This window comes from Phragmites australis, chromosome 21 (assembly GCF_958298935.1).
Source record: "Phragmites australis chromosome 21, lpPhrAust1.1, whole genome shotgun sequence".
NCBI lineage: Eukaryota > Viridiplantae > Streptophyta > Magnoliopsida > Poales > Poaceae > Phragmites > Phragmites australis.
Genome location: NC_084941.1, coordinates 130177 through 144320, shown reverse-complemented (window position 1 = coordinate 144320; position 14144 = coordinate 130177). Strand labels below are relative to the sequence as shown.

The following is a 14144-nucleotide window of genomic DNA, read 5'->3' as shown; positions in this document are numbered from 1 at the left end:
ATATGTTATTCACAAATGGCGACATATTTCAGAAATGAGTCAAATAGTACAACTGTTCCCAACCTATGAAGAAATGACTCATTATTCAAGAACCAAGCAGGATAAACAGATATTGTGGGGAATATCATACCTCTCAAATGAAGAAGATGCCATTCTTCAATTCCTAGCCTGTAATTAACGAGCAAGTACCCTAACCACAAGAAGGAGGTGGAAGGAAAGGGATGACCTGCCATTTAGATGGATGGTTGGTCATCTAGGGTTTCGCTCCTTTGGTGGGCTCTCTCTCATATAAAAAGAAGCAGCGGCAGCTAGGGTTTGCAGCAAGATGAGAGAGAGGAGAGACGATTGGGGGTTTTCTTTGAAAACTGGAATGGGAACCAACTGTCCAAGGGGAATGTTAGCACCATACATTCTCTACTCTACACGATCGCCATCCAGCATCCTCATGTTCTCAATCATCTCCTGCTTGTTCGCCTGGTCTCCATGCCGCTTCTTGCGTGCCTGTTAGAGTTAGTTAGGCCGCCTCATGCAAATCTGTTAGGATTAGTTAGAGCATGGCTCTTGTACGTGGTTATAAATACCCTGCACAGCAGCTAATACAATGTGTTGAAATCTTCCGCTGCCATGGTGTCAGAGCGAGTTCAATCCGCAATTGATAGCCTCAATCTTCCGCTGCCATGGCTTCCATAGCCAACTCACCCTCCTCTGCTTCTTCCCCACCCTCCTCCCATGACCACAACCTCAACGCCATACATTCTCTACTGTACACGATCGCCATCCACATCCTCATATTCTCCATCATTTCCTGCTTGTGCGCCTGGTCTCCAGGCCGCTTGTGCATCTGTTATAGTTAGTTAGGCCGTCTCATGCAAATCTGTTAGGATTAGTTAGAGCATGCTCTTATACCCTGCACAGCAGCTAATACAGTGTGCTGAAATCCTAACTCTTTCAGGGAGAAGGAAAGGGTGCTTCCGTCGGGCTTCTCACAAGCACAATTCGACACAAACCACATCAAATTAAAATAAAAGAAACAGAAGGAATTTAGATGTAGTATATGGTATCTTAACACTATCTTGTACCATCTTTTAAAATTGAAGCCCAGGCAATTGCACTGCTATACATATTGCATTATCACTGTTGTAACTCCTAAAACTCATTGTATTATGGGGAGCTAAATCCTAAAACCATCTCGGTCCTGGTCTTCTTGCCCATTTGGTCCTTTCCTTTTGCCGCAAGGTAACGGTAATATCTGATACAATTCTTTAGGACTTATTCAAGTTCTCTTCCCCCTATGCAAAAGGTAATCGTGATCTCCCTCTGGGAGTATCTTGACACTAGTATAGATTACCTCTCACAATGACTGATTTCATGTTTTACGATTACCAACATTGACATTCAAATGCTGCTAACAAATTACAACAACCACCACCTTATATAACTGACGTTTTTAAAACACCTGATATATATCACAAGTTCACAACAGAGTACAAAACAGTCAGTAGCCAGGGTGAGGCCGGTGAGGTGACGATGGCCCTCCCCTGTTAATGTCAGAACCGCCTCTTCTGCTGAGGATACCCAGGGTTCTGCATCCCCATCCCTTGATCAGCCTTCCTTCTCAACTGTTGCCCACATCAACATAGATATATGCAACACTTCAGTAACAAAAGCCTTCTTCAACAGATACCTTCAAGTAATCGGAGCAACAATACGAAGGGCAACAATACCTGGTGCGGATGAGACTGACCACCAGCGCCTCTCTGCATAGGAATATTACCAGGATTCAGCCCAGCCATGCCAGCCTGTGACGCAGCACTGAAGGCAGCCATGTTTGCCCCAGCTGGCATTCTTGGCATCCCAACCATGGGTTGTGGCATTTGTCTTGGCATGGGTCTCTGCACAGATTGATTTCCTGGAGGTGCATTCCCTGATGGCTGAAATACAGAAATGCATCGCATTATAATGTGGATAACAAGATTTCACATCAATGCTGCAGGTAAATATGTTGCAAATTCCATAAATTGCACTAAATCAAGTCTTGTGATAATCGTACAATAAAAGGTTTGACCAATCAAACATATCCCACAAAATGGAACAAATTTTGCTTCCAGTAACAAATCTGAATCTCCTTGAGAAGAAGCGCAACTATCTCAAAAAGCTTTTCACTAATCAAGCATTGGAAAATGAGGGCTTAGGAAGAGTTGCATTACCGGTTGAGTTGGTTGAAGGCTTGTTGTTCCTTCAAAATCTGTTGTAGTATCAACTGGACGAACAGGATATGTCACAATTTTGTCCCCTGGCTGGGATGGTAGAAGCGCGCTAACCAGACAGCCATTTCAGTCAGGAGGATGAGAAATAGCTATGGCTAAAATCTGAGAATTACTCAGCATGTAGCTGTTTAAACTAACAGGTATTTATTTCTTTGGAAAAGTAAAGGAAATTAAGACTCTGCTCACACATACTAACTTACTTTCGTCCAGGCAGTGGGTCCATCCGAAAGTACCTAACCGAAGAAATAAGTATAATCAGAAGGGTTCATGCAATTAAAAGTAGTCATCAACAGCACATCATTAGACTAGAGAGGCTTCGTCAACTTTTCAGAACCGAAACAATGTCCATCTTTGTTTAAGCTATACATATGCCAATATGCCATTAAAGCTTCAAATGTTGAAAAATAAAGAGAACAGAACCCAGAAACCATAATGTGCTCATGTTGATTATGAAAGATTCATGAAGCACAAATATTTACAAGGGTGTACACAAGACCAGATAACCTTAAATCCTAATAGTAAATGATGGCTTTGGACCTAGGAAGGTAATCGATACTAATGACAGAAAATAAATTAGATTCAAATAGGAAACATAAAATTCAAAAGAGATCCTGCGAGTCTATTCCATAGATGTTCACCTTTTACTATCATATTTGAATACAGAAATTAAGGGTTAAATAAACTTATATATCAAAATGGAAATAATTGCAAACAGTACTTCAGAAAGAGGTAAGTATGGCCTAGTCATAGTGAAGTGGCTATTTAAAGTCTATGAATATAATGAAAGCTAAAGCATGATTCAGAGTTTCAATATTTGACTAGAACTGGTCACAATGGTCCACAAGGTGGCTCCAGCATGTTACTACGTCTTTTGAAAGGTTGCTAACTAGATTCAGGGAAGCTATACGAACAGAGCAAAGGACTAACTATACACATTTGTAAATAAACAAAAGCACAACCAGGCCAAAAAAATGAGTATGTGAAAGTACTTAGTTGCTTACTCGTGCTCCAGAGCTTGAGCAGACGTTATACGCTTTCGAGGATCATACCTATAACAGGACAATATATCAGGGCGATAAATCAAAACAAGTGAGCATCAACCAATGTTATGTTGAATTTCTAACAGGCTAGAGAGCAACGAGCAAGTGACATACTCAAGCATTTTTGAGAGAAGATCAAATGCAGGACTCTTCTGCGGCAAGTGAACAATGTTATGGAGACCTGTGTTCTCACTGCAAGGGAGAAATGATTACCTTCAGGACTGATAAAAAAAAGCAATATTTCAGGTTTCTTAGAGCAGCAAAAAAAATGTCTGACATACTACTTATGGCCCTGGATGTGTTGCCGGTCGTTTTGCCAGCATGGAAGATTGGCAAGGGTAGGCCACTTTTCAACCGTAGGATGACCTACAGAAGAATTGGATTATTACAATATGACAGTACAAAGTCGAGCAACACCGAAGCAGAAGCAAGGCATCCATACCTAAGACCTTAAAAATCTTGTCCAGTTGATCAAGCTACAAGACACGCGGAAATAAACTGTGAGATAAATAAATGGCAAATGAATGGCATACACAAGAGAACTTCGATAAGATGTAACGCAGCAGGAAAATGCAACTATCTACCGCCAGATTTTCTTTGAGGAAGGGTCCACCACACAAGACTGTTAATTAATTGTCATGGAAAATATAGCAATTTTATCTAATGATATATCTGAAAGCAAGGTAACAATATTAATCAATTGAGTACAAGTGCGCATACTTGGAAGGGATTCGGAGTAGCTTTGGCTTCAACACCTTGGAACAGTGGTTTCAGTGTGAGCAATTCAGCAAAAATGCAACCAACTGCCCACATATCTTGAAATGATTTAAGGAAATAACTGAATTAAATGAAGAGAAATAGACGGCAAAAAAAAGATATGCTTTTCCTCTCCTCGTGAGGATACCAACAGCGCTTGTGTAGTGTTTTGCCCCAAGTAACAGCTCGGGGGCACGATACCAGATTGTTACAACAACCTGAAAAATCTTTGGTTAACCATATTTATACATAGCAGATCTTGATAACAAACCAGATGCTCCCATAAATACAAGAGAAAATAATGAGAACATATATAGATGTTTCATGGGTGTATGCATCATCTAACCCTCAAATTCATCAAAAGAAACAATGATATGGGTAAGTGACTGGTTATACATCTACATCATCTTTTAACTTCCTTTACTTGTATTCCTGGAAAGAGGAACAGAGGACATGAGCATACGTGCTAGCTAACGGGCATGCAGATGGAGGTACTCACCCCATTGTCACATAATGGTTTGAGCGGAGCTTGATATATCCTAGCAAGCCCAAAATCAGCAATCTTTATAATTCCATGTTCTTCTCCTTCTCCCATGACCTATAAAAATGCATGGCAGCACTATCAGCAAGAGGAAAAGGCTGCAAAATATTGTGCAGATTTATTTGGATATGGGCAAGGGGCAAGTAGCAGGGTACCAGTATGTTAGAAGGCTTGAGATCTCGATGGATAATCCAGTTACTGCATTAGATAAGACGTCCCAGAGAAGAAGAAAAAACACCATATATGTTAGGCACTATGAGAAATCACATTACACATACAGGTAATTGAAGATTTAGAGGATAGCCTAGTTACCTGTGAAGATAGTTGAGGCCGTTGAGCAGTTGCCATAGCAAGGATTTGACAGTGTAGGGGTTAATGGGCGAGCTTAGCTTCTCCCTATGATGCCTGATAATCTCCTGAGGTTTGGTTGGTTGATTTGGTTATACAATCAAGGACAGAACTCAAAGAAGAGAAGAGAATTGAAGGCATGATGACGGACATAGAGGTCGTGCTCGGCGTAATCGAATGCGAGGTAAAGGGACATGTCGGCGTGGTTGATGTGAACATTGACGAGCTTGACGACATTCTCGTGGTTGATCTCGCGCAGGAGCTGCCATATATGTCCAGGTAGGTGTTAGGGTTTGGTGCTCTAGTCCCAGGGGAGGGGATAGAAGAAGCAAGAAGCAGTGGAAGCAAAGCAAAGGGATGTCGGAAGAAGAGACCATGATCTCCCTGATTGCGGTGGGCGAGACTCCGTCTCCCTCCTTGGACTGCTTGAACTTCTTGATGGCGATGGGGGGCCCGCGTCGGCCGGGGGCCGGGTGGGACGGCTTGAGGCGCGCGAGGAAGACGAGGCCGTAGGTGCCCTCGCCGATCTTGCCCACCAGCTCGTACTGCTGCAGCCACGCCGGCCGGTTGGCGCCGCCAGCGCGCCCGTCCCCCATCCCCGACGCCGCGCCGGCTCGTCGTCGTCGTCTGCTCCGACGCCCCGCGCGCTGGGCTGCAACAAATCCACTTGGTGGACCAACCAACGACAAGGTGGTTGGTTTTCTAGTCATGGTGATGTGGGCCCATACGTGTTTTAGGCCCAACAAGATGGGCGGCCTAAGGCCCAACTAGAAGGGCAGTCCAATGCCCAACTAGAAGAACGGCCCAAGGCCCAAGATCTTCTTCCCTTTCGGCCTTTCCCTTCCATTTCTCCTCCTCGCACTCGAGAAGAGAGAGGAGAGGATAGATATGGCGGCCGGGAGTGCCAGTGCCACAGCGTCCCTCTCCGTCGCGGCGGCTGCTGCTGTTGCTCTGTGCATCAGGCAGCCATTCGCTCGCGCTCCCACTTGGGCGGCCCCCTCCCAGCGGCAGCAACGACCCCTCCTCAAGCTCAGGCCTTGCGCCTCCTCTGTCGAGGAGTCTCAGCTATTTGATTTCATTTATGTTAATGGAAACGGGTATGTCATCTGGCGGATAGGGAAAAGAAAAGGTACAGTTAATTGTCTAATCATGACCTGTAGAGTATGGATATACGTGGTGGACTGATGGATCCAAGCCAACACTAACATATCACAGTGTTAAGGCGGACCTATTCTTCTCATGTCTCCAATCATCTCTGTGTGATTCTTCACTGTTTTCACTTCACTGTTTTCACCGCATCCTTGCAGCACTGAGTGACCTTGATTCATCCCTTCTTGACCTGCTAAATTTTGGAGAATTCTTCAGATCCTTTAAAGATTATTCGTTCACTTTAGTTTTCTGCTCATATCTCCGAGCATAGATGAGAATATTATCCTCATTTTTATCTTTTTTAGTTAAATTCATCTTTTGTTGGTTTCCACACTTTTTTTGTTTATTGTGTTTTTTTCTCAAGCTTATTGGTACTTGCTAGTTGCCACAAGACTAGTAATTCCTGTAGCAGCAGTGCGTTGACTGGAATTCCAAAATTACTGATTGAAAGACCTCGCATGAACTACCAAAGTCTGACCATAATAGTTGCAGAAATCTTGAGCAAATAATTCAAAATTGTTTGCAGCACCTTGTTCTCTGTGCTGTCTAACCCTGTATCACTGGCTCGCTGATGACTACTTATTATATCACATTCTGTGTAAAACCAAGAACAAGGACTGGTTGTCTTTTGTGGTCGTATATGCGGGTCATCATACTAGAGTGCATATAATTTAATTATTTTCGTCCATTTCCTCATCATAGATCTGCTTATGCAAAATCCTTGCGTTTTGTGACTGACTATTTGGCTACCCTTTCAGTGCGACAATGGCCATCTATGATGTAATGCAGCTTGTGAGGGCAGATGTCTCCACTATTGGACTGGGCATAGCTGGATCCACAGCTTCTATAATCCTTGGTGGTGGCACAAAGGGCAAGCGATTTGCCATGCCCAACACCAGGATTATGATCCATCAGCTTGTGGGAGGTGCGAGTGGGCAGGCCTTAGATGTAGAGGTCCAAGCTAAGGAGATATTGAGTAACAAGAGGAATGTCATTCGACTAGTATCAGGCTTCACAGGCCGCACTCTAGAGCAGGTAGAGACCATTACATGGGTCCTCTTGAGGCTGTTGATTATGGACTCATCGATGGTGTGATCGATGGAGACACCATCATCCCACTTGAGGCTGTCCCTGAGAGGGTGAAGCCTAAATACAACTAGGAAGAGTTGTATAAGGATCCAAAGAAGTTTCTTACACCAGATGTCCCAGATGATGAGATATACTAGTCTATAAGTAGTATTTTGCACGAAGCTGAAGTCTGTTCAACAAGCAGTTGCTTTTGATCTTCTGTAGCTGTTGTCAAACAAAGATGATGTAAACCTAGCACTAGCTGTAGCTTATTAATCTGGCTTACTGTCCATGTTACTGGCTGAGTTTTGATTTTGAGCAGGTAGATACACCTGTTGGTTTCGTCTGCCATTGCATGCTTTTGGTATGATGAGGGTTGAAATGGTCTGGCAGTCGTGTTCTGATCATTTCAGGCATGGCACATCGAATGAAACCAGCCAAACCTTGTGATTTTGTCCGTGTGTAAAGCTGGGAGCTGGGAGCTGGAAGGGACTGGACCAGATTAATCAACCATCATTTGTTGATCAAACAATATAATGTTTCGGCTTAATTGGCTACAAAAGTAAACAAAACAGATCTCGAAGACAGCAAACAGTTGTCAGCTGTGAACATGTCTAGTTTGTTCACTACAATTTACCCTCCAAAATGGAGTGAAGAAATCAGCGTAACCAGTAACTCTTTCGTAAACTCAAGGTACAATAATGAATACAACAAACAGTGAAGCTGATATAATCGACAATAATGAAACCAGTGAGGTCATCAATTGAAGGCACCAACGGTAGGGACAAGAACTGCTGGGGAACCTGCGCCCATGGTGCTTTGGACTTTGAGGGCAAGCGGATCCCAGAACTGGACAACACTGCGGTTCCCGGTTGTGAGACTCATGGGCATCTTAATGCATGCAGCAGCATCACCATGGCCGTCTACTGCAAATTTTGCCGCCGCCGCCCTCTTCAACCGGATACGTTCAGCTCTTGACCCAATTGTCTGACCCAATATTGAGGCGGCTATAGTAAGGGCCATGGCTGTCTTGGGCATCAGCACAGACTTCCTGAGCATCCCTATGAAAGGCACCGCAGCATGCACCGCAGCAAACCACTGCACCGAAAACTTGTCTGTGTGCTCCCTCCAGATGCCAAGAGGAACATTCGCTGCCATACCAAGCAATGCAATCACCAGTATTTTTGTTGGCAGGGGCTGAGGGCGAAGCCCCTTTGCAAAGGCTGTGCGGGATAGTGCTGCACGGGCAGCGACCACTGCAGGTGGGCATACCAGTTTCATACCAGCTGGGAGTGTCATCATCTTTGAGACAAGAGGCACAACGCCGCTTAATGCCCTATATGACTTTGCAAGTGGACATTGCCCCATTTCGAGCCACTCGCTGCTCAGCGCTTCATGATTGTTAGACTGACCTTTATTCTGAAATGCCAGGAAAAGCAAAATCAGATAAAAAAGATTGACCATATTAGGTAGACAATACTGGAAAATTGTGACACAGGAGACAGGGAAGATTGACAAGCATAGTGATTGGGAAAACAAAATCTTGGCAAAGATTACCTGGGGGAGGTTGTTGGGGTTCTTTTTGTTGGAGTTTTTCTTATTCCGCTTATTTGAGAAATCGCCAAAGCTGAAAAACCCTCCAAACGCGGACAGACTGATGGTTGCTGCTTTGGCTGCCAAGGGGTTAAATTCAGGATTCGGCTTTGGCAATGGCTTCTCAATCTGTGCAAAGGATCCTTCTGAAAGTGGGACGACCCCATCTCTACCGTGGAAAACTCGAAATGACAAGTCAAAATTAGGTCCATCTTCGAAAATTGGGCCCTTGGCTCCTCTTGCCTTCAAAAGCAGCAAACAATACAGTTCAGCAATCGCATCCAGAAGACATAATGTCTTCATAAATAGATGGTATGGTAATGTAAAGATGAGTTTCAGTAAAGGGCATACGGGAACAGGAAAGTTGGCCGACAACAAGGAAAAACTTGTAGGCTCATTGATGTTCCTCAGGAATGGACATCTTTCAATTCCTTGTTGGACAACAGTCTCTTCCAAGCACACGGGTTCACTGAGAGCTCTTTGAAAAATGGAATCCATACGAATACCACCAGCAACTCAACCTGGGAGTGCGGAAATGTTGAGAGAGTAATGTGAGCCAAGAGACTGAAAGAGGTAAGAAATCATCCTGCCAATTGTCTCCTAGCATGCCAGGTTGATGATTAACAGATGAGTCAGTAGGTTATTAAGTCAACAAAATCCATCTTTTTGAGCATTAATAGGAAGGGTGGGTTGTGGTTGTGGATCCACAAATGCAAAGTTGATGTTGAGGCTTGAGAAAAGTTTGATCACCATGCATAAAGTCAACTCTAGACTAGATTAATGGTCCGCTAGAATGATAAAAATACGGTCTGAAGCCGAACAATGAGTGGCAAATTTAGCTGGCAAGACTAAAGCATGATCTTTCTTATTTTTGGTGGTATGGGAAGCATGAATCCAGCAAACAACTCGGTAGCCCATGTTGATTGTTGAGCTGCCTACCTACCTAACAGCAGTTGTTAGCACATGCGCATGCGCAGGCAGACCTGACCTGCCGAACAAAAGCACCCGAATTTCCTTCCCAGGCTGATTGTTTGTTCGTTGCAATCAGAATCCATACTTGTAGGCCTGAATCATTACGGGTACTAACAGATTCCTTAACCTTGCAGCAATTGCATGCATCCGCCTTGAATTGAATCCCCCTCTCATCCGCCTTGAAAGAAACAAAGAAAGAAAGAAAGAAGCGATCCCTCCACATCCTAATCCTAAGTTCCCAACAGAGGAGAGGAGAGGAGAGGAAAAGCCAAGAACACGAGAAATCAAGAAAGCTCACCTACGATTCGAAGCGAAACGAAGCGAAAGAAGAGCAGGCGACGGAGATCTTCTTCTTCCTCAGGGCTGGGTGGGTGGGTGGTTCCTTAATAGTTGGCAATTTGGCGTAAATTCGTAAGCCAGGTCGTCACAGGTGCTTGGCTGCCGTGTGGAGCCGCTGCTGCTGTTGTTTGACTCTGACTCGGCTCGCAGCTGCAACACCAACCAACACGCACGCTTTTGACGCGCCACGGCTAACACGTGCACAGGAAGAGTAGGGCAGGAAGGAAGGCTGCTTTTTCCTTTTCTTTCTTTTATTTTCTTTTGAGAGATAAAGCTACCAACAGAACGAGTCCAACATGTAAAAATGAAAATAGATGGAATTCAGATGGATAATGCTTTTATCATATATGTATTTGTATTTTTGTCAGATTCAAAGTCAGAGCGAATATTGTATGGATACGGATTTAAAGTCGGACGGAGTTGGAAACGGTGCGATGTCGGACCCAAACCGGAGTTGGACCGGTTTGGTTATGAGGAAAAAAAATTGAGAGCTATTTCTATTCCTTTCACACGAGTAAGAGGCATGCACACTAGTATATAGAAACACTGCAAAATTTATCAAATGAGCATAATATAGCAAGCAATAGCTAGTAGCATAAATCAAAATATTATATTACATAGACAAATATAATTTATACTCTATTTCATAGTCCATACACATAACACACTAGCCAAAATAACAACATAGTATAAAACATTTCAGAACAAAACATGCATAGTCCCATGTTCCAAAGACACTAGCCGAAATAGCAAGCTTCTCCTCAATCCTCTTCAATAGACAATAGCTCCATTTCTTCATCCCAATGCGCCTAGTATTGGTCTGGATCGGAGGCAATGGGCCTAGTAAAATATGGATAATCCGAATATAAGGCCTCGGGTAATCCAGTCTAAAAATCAGATATTCTGTATCCATTAAATTTTTGTAATATCATATCCATATGAAACTATATGTATCTGCATCCACATCTACACGGATAGCTAAAAAGGCTTATCAAACCCGCATTCTTATCTGCACGAATAAGATTATAAACTATTTGCTTCGCACTTTCACCCCTACCGACATGTATGGAGAATTTTTTATTTCTATATTTTTAATTACGGATTTTACAAATTCATGCACCTATTTTGAAGAATTACAAATCTAAACTTATGTTTGAAAGTGCCTAGAGGGGGGTGAATAGGCTTTTCTGAAAATTAAAACTAAAAACAGCGGATTAAAACTGCCGGATATTCTGGTAAAGGCCGGATACTCCGGTATGGTCTAGAGTATCCGGTCTAGTCCAGACTCTCCGGCCTAAATGGGAATTTCAGAATAAATGTGAATTAAAGATAACAGCTAGAGTCTAAGGTTTACACTAGGTCTACTAGATATCACAGAGCTAAAATAACACTTAACACTAGCAAGATTGTCACTAGAGCAATTTATATGACAAGTCACAAAATTCACACGATAAAGTAAATTACATGAATAAGAACACGTGAATTTATCCCGGAGTTCGGCCACCTCACAAAGAAGTGCCTACGTCTCCGTTGAGGAGTTCACAAAGAGCCTGATCTTTTCCAACCCTATCCTCTTCTAGCGACCACCAAGATCAAGTTAGAAATTCTTACTCAATTCGAAGATGTTTACAAACTTCCCGAGGCACACCACAAGTTTTGGGTGCTCTTCGGGCGACTCATTTCCTTCTAAAAGCCCAAAGCTTCAAGAGAGATGATTGCAGTAGATGCTCGATAAAGAACTCAATGCTCAAGTGGCTTGAACCCTCTCCAAACACAAACTCTCAAATTTTTACAAACTTTGTACTAGAGGTGGTTGAAGGGTCTTTGAATGCTCTTAAAGTGCTCAAGAGGTCTAAGGTTTACCAGCCACAGCAAGCTCTAAATGCCATGGGGTGAGGGGGCATTTATAGCACTCTTTCACAAACTAGCCGTTACTGTTTTTGTCAGAGCTTACCGGAGTATCCGGTGTACACCGAAGTGTCCGGTTCTAAATCCAAAAACGGCGTCAGAACGGTCACCGAACGTGTCAAAACTAGCCGTTACAGTTCTGTTGAATTACCGGAGTCTCCGGTCCTGACAGTCCTTCCAAAAACGTTAAGTCCAGAGACCAGCCAGACCCTCCGGCCTCTCCAGGTACCGGAGTATCCGGTGTACACCGGAGACTCTGGTCTCTCTTTTCTTTTATCAAAAAGATTAAACGCTAACCGAGAGTCTCTGCCGGAGTCTTCCTCGGAGACTCCGGTTAACTCTAAAACATTTACCGGAGTATCCGGTGAACACCGGAGACTCCGGTCCCCTTTTAATTAAAATAAACACTTAACCGAGACTCTCTGGCGGAGTCTCCCTCGGAGACTCCGGTCTGTTACTCCTTAAAGTACCGGAGACTCCGGCCTTTTTCCAAAAAGAATAAACCGTAACCGAGACTCTCTGCCGGAGTCTACCTCGGAGACTTCGGCTGAACACTGAGTACCGGAGTATCCGGTGAACACCGGAGACTCCGGACTCAGTGAAGATTTTCAGAATGAATTCTGTGTCCGTGAGTGAATGTGTCTCTCAACTAAGTGGTTCTAAAGGATCTCTTGAGCATTGAGACACTAACCAAGCAATCAAATCCAACCTTCTAAATAGAGCATCTATCCTAGACTCAATTTCAAAAAATAAAAGAATGTAAACCCTATTTAGTACTCTTCATTGATTCTCCTTTTGTTTCGGCGGGCGTCAACCGTCATTTATCTTCACAACTAATGCTTAAACCTGTTCATAACTCAAAAAGCATGTTAGTTCTTTAATCGTTTTGTCATCAATAAGTCAAAACCCACTTAGGGGGCCTAGATGCACTTTCAGTTGTCCATCCACCTATCGCCCGTTGACAGGTCTACCTGGACCGCTAGCATAGACATGGCTCAGGACCTATGGCTCGTTTAATGGATGACATATACTTGTCACCCATTGACGGGAGACATGTACTTGTCACCCACATTTATGAAATACGAAGATTGCATATTTTCATAAACAATATTGCATATTTTTCGCGTAATTGAATTACGTCGAGAAATTTAAGTTATATGAAGAGAAGAGAAGAAGCCGGTATTTTTATTCGTAACGTAAACATCTATGATTAATACAAAGTTTATTGTACATAGTTTTAAATATTATAATCACGGGGACGAAACATGGATACTACTGCGTGGAGCAAGGATATTTTCCCCTTCTCTCGCATGCTGTTTCGTGCTACATTTCTTTTTGGCAACGCATGAGAGCTCGACACCTCTGAAGTCGTTCCTCACGCCTCTGAAGTTTGGCCTTCTGCCTCGTTTAAATGTCCTCTCAAAGGCACCATTCCTCCTCCCACCTTTGAAGCTCCTTAGTTTGCCGCTTGCGTTCCTGTTCTCACTACCACTGATGTTCCTATTGTCGCTCCCGATGTGCCTCCTGCCCTTGTCGTGCTTCCTCCATCCTAATCTCATACAACCGTTTGGTTTTGGCCTCTCTGATCCATCCACCATTGAACGGCGGCCTCACCACATTGATCCATTACTTGAAGCAACAATGTTGTGGTTGATAAACGTGGTGTTATGAGTGTAGTTCAAAGTATGGAATTGGCAGGTACGAGAAGGTGAGAAAGAAGAATATACCATAAAATCAGGGTTAATTCTGAGACACACAAAGAACCTCCTACCAAAGGTCTCCACATCAAAGTAGATCAATATCCAGGTTCGGTACCACACAAGTACAACGGACGCTTATGCCAGTGTGGCACTTCGAGAGGGTGGTTCCTTCGAAAATCTATGGTGCCCTCGTAAGATGTAACATCATAATTTTTGACACTAATAAATAAACAAAGTAACATAAAAGGCAATGAAGCAATTGTACTGAAGTAGTTAAATTATAATTGAATGGTAAGATCTCCTTAAGTAAATAGAAAATCGAGAAAGCTATTTATCTCCCTTCATTGTCTATTTTTCTATTTGAACGGGACGATTGCTCGAAGTCCTCTATCATGATATTGACATGACTAAAGCTGAAAAATGAATCGAATATACAATACTAACATAATAGAATAAGATGCGT

General features: G+C 43.2%; 3 protein-coding genes across 3 annotated transcripts; 1 reads left to right on the top strand and 2 right to left on the bottom strand.

Annotated features, from left to right (window-relative positions):
- Nucleotides 1–1048: 1048 nt before the first annotated feature.
- On the bottom strand, nucleotides 1049–5643 carry LOC133903507 (cyclin-dependent kinase E-1). Its single transcript, XM_062344921.1, has 15 exons — nucleotides 5327–5643; nucleotides 5104–5214; nucleotides 4917–5020; nucleotides 4760–4802; nucleotides 4563–4661; nucleotides 4212–4281; nucleotides 4028–4122; nucleotides 3750–3783; nucleotides 3589–3673; nucleotides 3422–3499; nucleotides 3269–3316; nucleotides 2468–2500; nucleotides 2208–2316; nucleotides 1725–1931; nucleotides 1049–1619 (listed from the first exon to the last, which is right to left on the bottom strand). Exons 1-15 carry the CDS (start codon nucleotides 5546–5548, stop codon nucleotides 1548–1550), a joined length of 1410 nt encoding a protein of 469 aa, XP_062200905.1. The 5' UTR covers nucleotides 5549–5643; the 3' UTR covers nucleotides 1049–1547.
- Nucleotides 5644–5792: 149 nt separating this feature from the next.
- On the top strand, nucleotides 5793–7511 carry LOC133903509 (ATP-dependent Clp protease proteolytic subunit 4, chloroplastic-like). The gene is made up of 2 exons (XM_062344923.1): nucleotides 5793–6049; nucleotides 6860–7511. The coding sequence occupies exons 1-2, from the start codon at nucleotides 5841–5843 to the stop codon at nucleotides 7194–7196; spliced, it is 546 nt and encodes a 181-aa protein (XP_062200907.1). The 5' UTR covers nucleotides 5793–5840; the 3' UTR covers nucleotides 7197–7511.
- A 317-nt stretch (nucleotides 7512–7828) lies between these two features.
- Nucleotides 7829–10189, bottom strand: LOC133903508 (uncharacterized). Its single transcript, XM_062344922.1, has 4 exons — nucleotides 10033–10189; nucleotides 9114–9283; nucleotides 8727–9005; nucleotides 7829–8588 (listed from the first exon to the last, which is right to left on the bottom strand). Exons 2-4 carry the CDS (start codon nucleotides 9258–9260, stop codon nucleotides 7929–7931), a joined length of 1086 nt encoding a protein of 361 aa, XP_062200906.1. The 5' UTR covers nucleotides 9261–9283; nucleotides 10033–10189; the 3' UTR covers nucleotides 7829–7928.
- Between the last annotated feature and the right edge of the window lie 3955 nt (nucleotides 10190–14144).

Coding starts and splice junctions, on each gene's coding strand:
- LOC133903507 (XM_062344921.1), bottom strand. CDS start 5,548: ATGGGGGACGGGCGCGCTGGCGGCGCCAACCGGCCGGCGTGGCTGCAG. Junction 4,123..4,211: donor ACACTACACAAGCGCTGTTG/GTATCCTCACGA, acceptor AATCATTTCAAG/ATATGTGGGCAGTTGGTTGC. Junction 2,501..3,268: donor GCTCAAGCTCTGGAGCACGA/GTAAGCAACTAA, acceptor TTCTTCGGTTAG/GTACTTTCGGATGGACCCAC.
- LOC133903509 (XM_062344923.1), top strand. CDS start 5,841: ATGGCGGCCGGGAGTGCCAGTGCCACAGCGTCCCTCTCCGTCGCGGCG. Junction 6,050..6,859: donor ATTTATGTTAATGGAAACGG/GTATGTCATCTG, acceptor CTACCCTTTCAG/TGCGACAATGGCCATCTATG.
- LOC133903508 (XM_062344922.1), bottom strand. CDS start 9,260: ATGGATTCCATTTTTCAAAGAGCTCTCAGTGAACCCGTGTGCTTGGAA. Junction 9,006..9,113: donor CGGCCAACTTTCCTGTTCCC/GTATGCCCTTTA, acceptor CTGCTTTTGAAG/GCAAGAGGAGCCAAGGGCCC. Junction 8,589..8,726: donor ACCCCAACAACCTCCCCCAG/GTAATCTTTGCC, acceptor CTGGCATTTCAG/AATAAAGGTCAGTCTAACAA.